Consider the following 12,529-nt stretch of genomic DNA (forward strand, 5'->3'; position numbering starts at 1 on the left):
ATTTTTGTCTATCGGTGCATGGACAGTTCGGGAAAGTGTCGGTTCATTTGTGTGTTTTTACATTTTCCTATACATCGGGCCAAGGTCTACAATGTGCCTGTAATGTAGAAACGTCGCCTGAATTATTGGCCATACACTTACAATCCCGACGGCCTGTAGGTAGACTACATTTTTGTCTATCGGTACATCGAGTTTCGGATCATGTCAATTCCTTTGAGTGTGTTTACGCTATCCTGTGCATCGGGCCAAGGTCTACAATGCGCCTGTAATGGAGAAACGTCGCCTGAATTATTGGCCATACACCTACATTCTCTACGGCCTGTAGGTAGACTACATTTTTGTTTATCGGTACATCGACAGCTATCCTATGCATCGGGTCAAGGTCAACAATGCGCCTGTAATGTAGAAACGTCGCCTGAATTATTGGCCATACACCTACATTCTCTGCGGCCTGTAGGTAGACTACATTTTAGTTTATCGGTACATCGACAGCTATCCTATGCATCGGGCCAAGGTCTACAATGCGCCTGTAATGTAGAAACGTCGCCTGAATTATTGGCCATACACTTACAATCCCGGCGGCCTGTAGGTAGACTACATTTTTGTTTATTGGTACATCGATAGTTTCGGAAAATGTTGATTCATTTGAGTGTGTTTACGCTATCCTATGCATCGGGCCAAGGTCTACAATGAAGAAACGTCGCCTGAATTATTGGCCATACACCTACATTCCCTGCGGCCTGTAGGTAGACTACATTTTTGTTTATCGGTACATGGACAGCTATCCTATGCATCGGGTCAAGGTCTACAATGCGCCTGTATTGTAGAAACGTCGCCTGAATTATTGGCCATACACTTACAATCCCTGCGGCCTGTAGGTAGACTACATTTTTGTCTATCGGTGCATGGACAGTTTGGGAAAGTGTCGGTTCATTTGTGTGTTTTTACGTTTTCCTATACATCGGGCCAAGGTCTACAATGCGCCTGTAATGTAGAAACGTCGCCTGAATTATTGGCCATACACTTACAATCCCGGCGGCCTGTAGGTAGACTACATTTTTGTTTATTGGTACATCGATAGTTTCGGAAAATGTTGATTCATTTGAGTGTGTTTACACTATCCCATGCATCGGGCCAAGGTCTACAATGCACCTGTAATGTAGAAACGTCGTCTGAATTATTGATCATACACCTACATTCCCTGCGGCCTGTAGGTAGACTACATTTTTGTTTATTGGTACATGGACAGCTATCCTATGCATCGGGCTAAGATCCAGAATGCACCTGGAATGTAGAAACGTCGCCTGAATTATTGGAAATACACTTACAATCCCGGCGGCCTGTAGGTAGACTACATTTTTGTCTATCGGTACATCGACAATTTCGGAAAATGTTGATTCATTTTTAGTGTGTTTAAGCTATCCTATGCATCGGGTCAAGGTCTACAATGCGCCTGTATTGTAGAAACGTCGCCTGAATTATTGGCCATACACTTACAATCCCTGCGGCCTGTAGGTAGACTACATTTTTGTCTATCGGTGCATGGACAGTTTGGGAAAGTGTCGGTTCATTTGTGTGTTTTTACGTTTTCCTATACATCGGGCCAAGGTCTACAATGCGCCTGTAATGTAGAAACGTCGCCTGAATTATTGGCCATACACTTACAATCCCGGCGGCCTGTAGGTAGACTACATTTTTGTTTATTGGTACATCGATAGTTTCGGAAAATGTTGATTCATTTGAGTGTGTTTACACTATCCCATGCATCGGGCCAAGGTCTACAATGCACCTGTAATGTAGAAACGTCGTCTGAATTATTGATCATACACCTACATTCCCTGCGGCCTGTAGGTAGACTACATTTTTGTTTATTGGTACATGGACAGCTATCCTATGCATCGGGCTAAGATCCAGAATGCACCTGGAATGTAGAAACGTCGCCTGAATTATTGGAAATACACTTACAATCCCTGCGGCCTGTAGGTAGACTACATTTTTGTTTATCGGTACATCGACAGTTTCGGAAAATGTTGATTCATTTGAGTGTTTTTACGTTATTCTGTACTTGTGTCAGTACATACTACCGATCTTTACCTGAATATCACTTTATCCTACTTTCGAGTAGTATTTCAAAGAAGCAGACAGCTGGAACCTGTAGGTCACTCGGCCTTCAGTTGAATATTTTCTATGTGACCAGCGTTCGGTACGATTTCACTCAAGTTCAAGCACTTAAATACCTCTTTTTGTTTGAAGACCTACCTGTGTGCCTACACAGCAATGTTTTCTACCTAAATATCAATATATGACACATTCGAAAAGTATTTCAAAGAATCCGAGGGCTCGGAGTATAGGTCCATTATTTAAACACTTTCTACATAAACAGTGTTCGACACGATTTCAACTAAATTTGAGGACGGTCACTTAAATACATCCTTTTGTTTAAAAAAAAACAAACGTTTTTTAGCTCCAGAAAGAAAAGGATTATAGACGGGCGGACAGACTGACAAGGCGTTGACTATATCCCCTACCCATCCCCGCACCGGATTTTATCACCAGCATTCGATACGATTTCACCCCAGTTCGAGGACGTCAAAAAACAATGAAATACCTCCTTTTGTGTGCGTACATAACAGCATTTGGCACGATTTGCCTAGGCTTGAGGACGGTCAAAACATTTGAATACCTTCTTTTGTGTGAAAACCTGCTTGTGTGCACTGACAGTAATGTTTTTGTTTTTTTTATCTAAATATCAGTTTATGCCACTTTCGAATAGTATTTCAAACAAGAGTCATCAGAAGATGACATATGCTCCCTGCCCCCACATGTTTGAAAGAACAAATCATCTGACAGTTACTTATTGTTTTTGTAGACTAAGTTTGAATTGTCTCCATGGAATTCATGAAAAATATAAATGCCATATATCTGTAATCAGCAGTCACCATTCCAAGATCTGTCTCATATATTTCCCAAGATCTGTTGAAAGATATGAATGGTTTTCGGGTTGTGCTCCGGAAACGAAACCTATCCCTCAATTTTGAAACTAAGTCCAAAACGTTTCCATGGAAACTAAGGAAATAATAACTTACAAAAACTTGTAAATACCAAAAGGCACCACTTTGGGGTCTTGCACATATATCTACCAAGATATTAAGAAGTTTTTGAGTTCTGCTCCGGAAATGAAACACACCTCTCATTTTTGAGACTATGTCTGAAACGTGTCCATGGAAACTGAGAAAATAAGAAATCACAAAAACATTTAGCAAAATGCACCACTTTAGGTTCTGAATGATATATCTACCAAGTTCTGCTGAAAAATATTGAATGGTTTCTGAGTTATGATCCGAAAACAAAGCCCACCCTACCATTAGCCTAACACCAAAATAGTCCATGAAAAAAAAATAGATAAAAATGCCAAAACTCTGTAAATAGCAAAAGGCACAACTATAGGTTGAGATTATTATAACTATCAAGTTTGGTCTAAAAAAATGAACGGTTTCTGAGTTCTGTTCTGGAAACAAAACCATTATGGACGGACAGATGAGGCGTTGACTATATCCCCTTGCATTACATGCCGTGGGATAAAAACAAGACGGCTTGGAGTGTAGGTCGCTCGGCCTTCATTTTAACATACTTTCTACATGAAAAGCGTCTGTCACGAGTTTGCCTAGGTTCGAGGACAGTCAAAAACAATTATATACCTCCTTTTGTGTGAAAACCTACTTGTGTGCGTACACAGCAATTTCTTCTGCCTAATTATCTGTTTATGCCACTTTCGAAAACTATTTCGAAGAACTAGACGGCTCGGAGTGTGGGTCATTTATACATGCTTTCTACATGCCAAGCGTTTGGTATGGTATCGCCTAGGTTTGAGGATGGCAAAAAACAATTAAATACCTCCTTTTGTGTGAAAACCTACTTGCGTGCATAAACAGCAATTATTTTCTACCTAAATATCAGTTTATGCCACTTTCGAATACTATTTAAAAGAACCAGACGGTTGGGAGTGTAGGTCGATAGGTTTGTGGCATTTCACATAAAATGTATAGTGAACAAGGTTATTAATTGGTCCATGGGATTTAATTCTGCATGTAGACCAACTTGTTAACAGATCGCTTCTATTTCAAGAGTTGTTGATACTGAAAACCACAGCTGATTCGAAAATTTCAATCAAAACTCTATCTTTATGACTATATCCGTCATTTAAAACTATCAGTTAAAAAGACCTCTGTCTCCAGTTTAATAATTAAAAAGTTTAATGCCCGATACGCACTGCTCAAGCTCTGGACAAAAAACATCTGTTTCTTCTGTGCCCATTCATGATTTTCGTTACTGCCACTTTCCATCAGAATATAAGCCATTGTATACTTTTAAGATGAGAAAGTGTATGCATTATCATTGTTACAAAATCTTTAAACACCGAAAATACGGAGAAAGACTTAACATTGAAAAATGATCATACACTAAATAGAACAAACTGCTTTCTCCTTGTAAAAGTAAAACACCTGAAATATCTTTCCAAATTTTAATAACAACTTATCGGATGGGACAGAATGCAGTTTGGACAACTTCCGGAATCGGAGAGATAAAAGTTTCCACAGGTAAAACTGAAATCAAGGTGCCGTTTTTTAAACAGGTGATGGCCAAAGCTCAGATGTAACTTATATTCCATGCCGGTGTTGCTAACTGCTGGTATTTCATAGATGTCAAATACGACAACTTTCGGAAGAAATAGATGTCGCTTTTGACAGCTTCAACGGAAACCTCATTGTGTGTTAGATTCTAAACCCAAGGATAAATGTATAATGCTCAGACTGAATAAGGTTGTATGCTCACATTCCTACTGATGACTCGAGGTTCAAAGTTTAAATGCATCTGTTCATCCATTATAAATACTGCTAATTAGACAAGTAAGCAAGTGTGAATATACTTGCCAAAGTAAAAGTTTAATCCATCAGAAATGAATGTTTTTTCCATCCTCAGGGACACAAACTTTCATACTAGAGTGTGTCATCTTCTACCGTCATTATGTGTTCACCTTTGTCGTGAACCATGACAAAGGTGTATATGACAATACGATGTAATGTCACAAATCACGTACTTGTCTACTAAAGACACTTTTGCAAATGTACTCTCTTAAGTGGAAGTCGAACCCGCGACCCTCAGATTTTAAATCCCCTCTCATCCAGTTGAGCTACTGGGGACTCGAGAATTAATGGTTCAAATTTTAAAGTCATACTTGTGTGCATCCACTATACATGTTACTTATTAATAAGTCAGCAAGTGTGAAATACTTGCCAATGTAATTGTGTATTCAATCTGAAATAAATGTTTCTTGTTATCCCCATGGACACAAACTTTCATACCAAAATGTGTTGTCTTCTACTGTCATTATGCGTTCACATTCCTTGCAAATGACTGTCGCAACCATGACAAAGGGGTGTATCACAGGAAGTGACATCACAAATCACGTGCTTGACTACTAAAGAAACTTTAGCAAATGTACTCTCTTAAGTGAGAGTCGAACCCGCGACCCTCAGATTTTAAATCCCCTCTCATCCAGTTGAGCTACTGGGGACTCGAGAATCAAATTTTCAAATTTTAATTTCAAATTTGAATTCCAAGATGATAAGCCAGACCCCATCAGGCCCAAATTGTCAGATTTTATGTTTGACAAGGGGGCATACAGGCATTGAACTGGCCCTCTAAGTTTGAGATTGTTGTAATCTATGTATCGGTATGTAAACTTTGAATGACTGATGGGATTACATTGAACCTGTGAGCAGCTTGTCTCATCCAAAACTCCCTTTTTTCAATGAATTTCTTTCCTCAATGTGAGATGCCTTTAATGAGATTCAATGCCTTTGTTGAGGCATAATTTGATGCATTTTCGCATCATTCACCATTCAAACCACTATCTAAACCACCACTTTATTATGAACTCAAACAAATCAAGGAAATGTTATTATTAACAAGATTTAGTAACAAGAAATCCATCTAATTATGACAGACCAAACAAAATCAAAATCACATATAACATACTATTATGGTAGAATGTGCATCAAATTCAGTGACTGACAAAATATATATGGTATGAGATCATACTATGACCATGGCATAAACCTTGTTATGTATAAATAATTTTCTATGCAAATTAAAAATAGTATTCAGACTGTTGCAGTAACATACCTTTATATATGTCAGCAAACATATTTACTTGGTGAAGAACTCACTTTCATGATTTAGCCATTTGTTTTTTGTTGAAATGTAGTTGCAGTTTTGACCGTATCACCATTTTCAGAAACATATTAAATTCAGAAATGATACACTCAAAGGCAAAAGTTCGTGTGATTAACACATTTGTTTATTTCTCAGTGAGAAAACTTAGATAATATACTGACTGCCAAAAGAAACATCAGCATCTACTGCGATGTAAATCCAGTGTTGAATAGGTTTCTGACAATGTTTCAATTGATTCTGTTAATACTGTTTTTCATGGCAAAAGAAAACTGTTTACCACAGACACAGCATATATGATGTCACACATCATTAAACTATGAATTCAATGGTTTTCATGTTTGCCTATGCAGAACAGATACTGCTTAATGTCTACATTGGCATTTTCATGCAACAGTGACCATGCCATGTTTAAGAGTAAACAAACGTCACAGAGCAACCGGGAATGGAGGTTGGAGCATCAAACACATCGCCAGGCATTATGGAACACTTCAGTCAACCATGTACAGGCTTCTTGACAGCCATCAGCAGACAAACACTGTCGCTGACCATCCTCGTAGTGGATGTCTACGTGTAACGTCATTATGGCAAGACTGCTACATTGTGACCTCCCATTTGTGAAATTGCTTCATACCAGCTACCACAACAGTCTGTAACACCATACTATACGATGACACAACAGACCCACTAGTGCCAATACTGTACATGTCCGTCTCACTAAGGATGGTTTACACTGTTGTTGACCATAGATTGGTTCACATTTGATGCCATGACATACACATGCACAACTGAACTGGGCGGCAGTCCATAGCAACTGGCACATTGGACAGTGGGAGAACAGCATCTTCTCAGATGAAAGTTCCTTTTGTGTTGATATCACTGACGGCAAGATGAGAATATGGCATTGTCAAGGTGAAAAATTCTCAGGACTGTGTTTTGGAGAGAGATTGGGCCTCCCTTATGTCTTGGGATGCCATAAGCTGGGGGCGTAATGTTCAACGTGTAATCTTTCAGAATAAATGGCAAGGTCGTGGTAGGTGTGTTATGTTGTGGTACTACATCGACAAAGAGTTGAAACCAGTAATTTGTCTATTTTTTTGCTCAAATATATCATCTTGTTTCTCAGCAAGATAACACAAGAGCGCACACATCAAGACTGGCACAGACATTCCTCCATAGCAATAACATCCACACCATGCATTGGCCACTTTTAAGCCCAGATTTGCATTCCATCGAACATGTGTGGGATGAGATCTAAAGACAAATTTACCAACAGCGAGTATGTCCAGTTATCTTGCAACAACTGAACAGAGTGTTGTTGACACTTACATTTCCAGGAGGTGTATTTGAGGTCTCTTCAACAGCATGAGGAGGAGATGTACAGCTGTTGCTGATGCCACTGGAGGTCACACACGTTATTGACATAAACGTTCATGTCCCTTTTAAGGACAATACCTGAAGACATGGGTTATGTGATTTCCATATTGATAGAATGGATTTTCATGTCATGTGGAGAATAAACACACTAAGTGCTTTCTTTTGAGATATCATCATCTCTTGTGAAATTTAAGCAAGCAGAAAATGTATTCACTCACTGTCAATATCATCATTTCATACTATTTGTGTTTCTTTTGGCGGTCAGTATATATTTCATTCTTTATAATACACTTAATGCAAAACTCAAAATGGGCCCTAGCAGTATCATTTGTTTTGCATGTGTTTCTCGCCTTTAAGCAAGTTTGTGGAAAAAAAAGGCAAAAATCATACCCTTTAAAAAGTGTGGCTCAAAACCCTCAATAAATCTTGTTTAGATGTCAACAGGGTGGAAAACACAAATTTGCAAGAATCTCAAGCATTTCTCTATGCCAGGACTAACTGACAATGAAAGGTGATGAAAGGTGATTGTTTATATCCAAACCACCCATCTGTGCCAAAGATTCAAACCAGTCTTGCTGACATCCCAAACAGATCCTGGTATCAACAGGATGTTGTTAATGACTATCTGCCAGAGTCTGGCTGTGCTTGGGATAGGTACTAAACTTTCTGCCAACACAAATTATTTTGACATTAAGTCACTAACATCTATAACTGCAGTAGAGTGGACGTCTGTGGTGGAGTACGCAATTGTGAGAATACATTCTCTTCATTGGTGAGTCTACATTCCTCTTGCAGTCCGCTGATAGAGAAACCTGACAGATCTGTCCACTATCTAACATGTCTGGAATGAGATGGAGAGGAGACTGAGCCATTAGTCAAATACCCAAGACATGCTTCAGGAACTCCAGTAGGTGCTTCCAAAGATATGGAATGCAGATTTGTGGAATGAAAAAAGTCTCATCATAAAAATATCAGTTGTTCATTCACATATCTCACTTAAGGTCAATCACAAGAACTTTTGCCTTTGAGTATATTTGGGCAAAATTAAAGTGTCAGGGTTGTCTACCTTTTTCACACTGTTTGTGAACTAAACCCTCTTGAAAAAATACTTTTCCTCTTACATGGGATGAACCACAGAAACATCATGCTTCGTTTTCTTCCACACATCTCTTCATATGCTGTGAAAGTACCTCTCAAATGTATCCTGCAACAGAGAGATACATTAAATCCATAAAATCTTTAAAAAGTTGTATAATTATAAATAACATTATAAAACATATTATCATATTAGTACTTCTTATCATATTAGTACTACCTTATTGATATCTTTGAAAGATGTATGTCTCTGTTGGTTGTGCCAGCTATGAAGAAACCATTCAATGATATGTCAGATTCATTTTGTTTAATTGTTTTATTGAAAGTGAATGCAAACTTGGTGCCAAAGATTCAAAGTAAACAAATGTTTGCCACTAACATGTTCATGTCTTCTGCGAAAGAAGATGTCATGTTTACTAGTTTTTATCTTTTGGTCAAGTAGAAGATTACCTATTGTGTGATGTAGTCATCGCAATACAAAATTTTGAAAAGTGCCATGTGACTTTGAACATGAGGTCAAGGACACCACGAAATGACTGGTGGCTGCATAATCATTTAATATAGGCTGCCAACACAACTGAAGATAGTGGGAGCAATGTTGTATGAGATAATGTGTTTAAATCAGCTTGAAATATTGTCAGAGTGTCCTTGAAGATAAGGCCAAGGTCCTCCAAGTCCTTAACTGGTGTCTGGTAATGTAGCCTAATGTAGTCTTTCACCAAAATTGAAGACATTGGGTACAGCAGTTCATGAGATATCATGTTAACAAGAAAATGGACATACAGATGGACAGATGCTGTTGAATACATAGTTCATTATTCCTTGAGTTGAGGCTCAGAGCAATAAAACAGCAGTACCATGGTACTGAAGCACATGTAGCTTCTTATATGCAGAGTTGAAAGCAAAACACACTAAACAAATACTAAACTGTTATACGCTCCGGATTCTGAAATCTGGATTGCAATTGTGGAGCAGATAACTGAAAAGTTCAAAAGAATAATTCACTTCTGGAAACAAGCACCAAAATTGGCACACATACTGATGGGGGATAGCTCTTTGATAACATCCATTAGCCACCTAAACATTCAAGATGGCCACCATTGAATATAAAGAAATATCGCACTTCACAATTGAACAATCTTGGTGTCAAACCATAGATTTTTGACTATTCAGAATCCAAAATTTAAACCTTGGAACTATTTCCTTAGGACCCCAATGCAGGGTGTCGGCTTCTGTACAAAACATACCATTTTGATACCAATTTAAGGGTCATGATAGTGGGTTGACTTATCTGCAATATCTTATCTGACTAATCTGCAATAATATATGGTACCTACTAAGTACATTTAGTTAGATACTGGACAATGATACCTGAGGAATGGATTTAAGAAGTGCCGATAACTACTTATATGACATCGGTACTTGGCTCTTTGGAGAAAATTGTGGACTTGATAAACAAGATTGACAAGATCGGCCACGTTCTGGATGTCCGTGTGTAACAACGCCAAGACAGGACAGATTGATAAGGGTGACCCATTTTTGCTACAGGTTTCAGGGAGCAGTGATGACTAACCAGACCATCCCAGGACTTTGTTGTATTCACCCCAACACAGTTCGATAACGTTTACATCATCAAGGATCAGACCACGACGTCCCGCCATACGACCTATCCTGACACAATGTCATCGACAAGCTCACAGAATGTGGTGCTGAAATCAGGTCAGCAGACCCCTGTTTTTCCAGATGAGTCCAGGTTTAACATTTCCCATACTTATGGATGCTAACATGCCTATAGACACTTGTGAGAATGTACAGGCCTGTGTCTTGGAGAGGAATCGCTTTGGTGGTGGTGGTTCCATGATGATTTGGGGTGGAATAACAACACGCCAAAGAACTCATTTGGTGATTGTTCAGGGCAACTTAACTGGTGTGGGCTACAGGGATCAAATTCCTCGACCGTGGCAATTCCTTTTCTGCAACGTCATGGCCCTGGGTTAACATTCCAACAGGACAATGCCCGCCCTCATACGGCAAGGGGTGCTATGGATTTCTTGCAACACACAACACTGACTTACTGCCTTGGCATGCAAATTCACTGGATCTCTCCTGATACTGAGAACTTGAGAGGATCTGGCGTGACATCCCACAAGCCTTTCTTGCATGTTTGATAGGCTCTATGCATCATCGATGCACTGCTGTTCTCAATGTCGATGGTGGACATACCTGTTATTGAGCTTGTGACATGGTTGTTTGACCCATGTCCTGCTTGTGGACTCGTGACGTCATTGTGATCGAAATTCTCCCAACTTGTTATGGTCTCATGATCCCTCCATTAAAGTTTATATGTACCTTTGACATTGTTATCGTACTTATCAACTGGGACAATACTTTGGCAATGTACAGTTTCTTTATGTGGCTAGTATAGGTATTTCAAAACAAAGGGAAAAAAATATCTACAATGTTTAAAAGATACTTTAGAGACACTCTGCCATAGTTTAACCCTTACTTCAGAGTAATTATTCCTGACAAATTGTAATTTCTGTATCAAACATATGTTGACCAATACCTTGGCTGTCAAGTCTTGGCTGAACAAATCTTCTTCAAATTTTTGTTCAAATTTGTACAGTGCTGTCATTCTTGTTAAAAATAAATATCATAATCTAAATTTGCACTGTGTGTCCTAGAAAAGCGATTTCAAATGTGCACTTCTTTCTTGGTAGAAATTAGCCTGATGCAGTTGAATGAAACCAACTTCAGACTGTTTTAAGAGGACTGAACATCTGACCCCTAACCCATGACATCATCAAGGTAACATGGACATTTTTTTCACTTTTATGATCACTGGTAAGCCAAAATGGCATGACATTAAACTGAAGGAGTACCACATGAATAGAAAAAGCAATTTTATGCTTATCTTTTGGATCCATTTTCACTTGCTGATATCCACAAGCTAAATCAAGGGTACTAAACCATTGACAAAACCCAATATGGCCAGTTTCATCTATTCTCGGCAAAGGATAGCCATCCTTAAGGTGACCTCATTCAATTTCCTAAAATCAGAGTAAAACCAGCAGGATCTGTTGTGTTCAGTTACCAAGTAAACAGGAACAGTCAAAGGGCTACTACTAAATTCTCTAATGTTTTGTTGCAATATCTTGTCAAATTCATCCTCATGTTTCTTAGCCAAAGGAACCCTTCTAGCAGGCAATGTGATAGGGGTTGCATCACCAGTATTGATGGTATGAGTATTCACATCTGTCTGTTCAAAAAAACATCTTCACCTATACAAATATCCTGAAATTCTCCCATAAGATCAGAAACAGACTTTCTGAAAGACCAGGGGAACAACGATCAAGTAAAGACAGCAAGTGACCAGGCTAGCTATTCTCGAAACATTCTTAGCCTTATGAACGTCTTACGCCCATTCTGAACACATTGGCTATGATCAAAGTTACGAATTCTTAGGGCTATGAACATTTTGAGAATAAAGGCCTTAGTCTGTCCAAAACTCCAGCATTTTCGAAAAAAATATATACAACATATGGAAACATTCAGTCAGCAACACATGGCCTACAACTACAGAAGACAAAGTAGTCCTGGCAAACATCAACACGCCTCTAAAAGCCTCCAAACAGGCCAGAACGTTGCTCAGTTGCACACACTCATGAATACATAAAGTGCAGAAAGAAACCAACTTTCAGAAAAAATCACAGAAGAAATATACCAAAAAGCAAAAGAAATGCAACTCTGACTCTCTGACTCCAGAAGAAGACATACTGTGTCTCTTTTGCTGCTCAGTATATAAGCTCTGTGGATAAGAACT

At 38.8% G+C, this 12,529-nt stretch overlaps 1 protein-coding gene across 2 annotated transcripts in view; it reads right to left on the bottom strand.

The window, feature by feature from the left end:
• Window positions 1–5,911: 5,911 nt before the first annotated feature.
• Window positions 5,912–12,529, bottom strand: part of LOC137291111 (palmitoyltransferase ZDHHC21-like) — a 312,776-nt gene continuing 306,158 nt past the window's right edge. Inside the window, exon 8 of one of the 2 annotated variants that reach the window (XM_067822392.1) lies at window positions 5,912–8,815. In XM_067822392.1, the coding sequence (XP_067678493.1) occupies window positions 8,683–8,815 (133 nt within the window). In that variant the 3' untranslated portion in view covers window positions 5,912–8,682. The remainder of the gene's footprint in view (window positions 8,816–12,529) is intronic. The other variant, XR_010957245.1, reaches the window with a different exon arrangement.

This window comes from Haliotis asinina, chromosome 7 (genome assembly GCF_037392515.1).
Source record: "Haliotis asinina isolate JCU_RB_2024 chromosome 7, JCU_Hal_asi_v2, whole genome shotgun sequence".
Taxonomy (NCBI): domain Eukaryota; kingdom Metazoa; phylum Mollusca; class Gastropoda; order Lepetellida; family Haliotidae; genus Haliotis; species Haliotis asinina.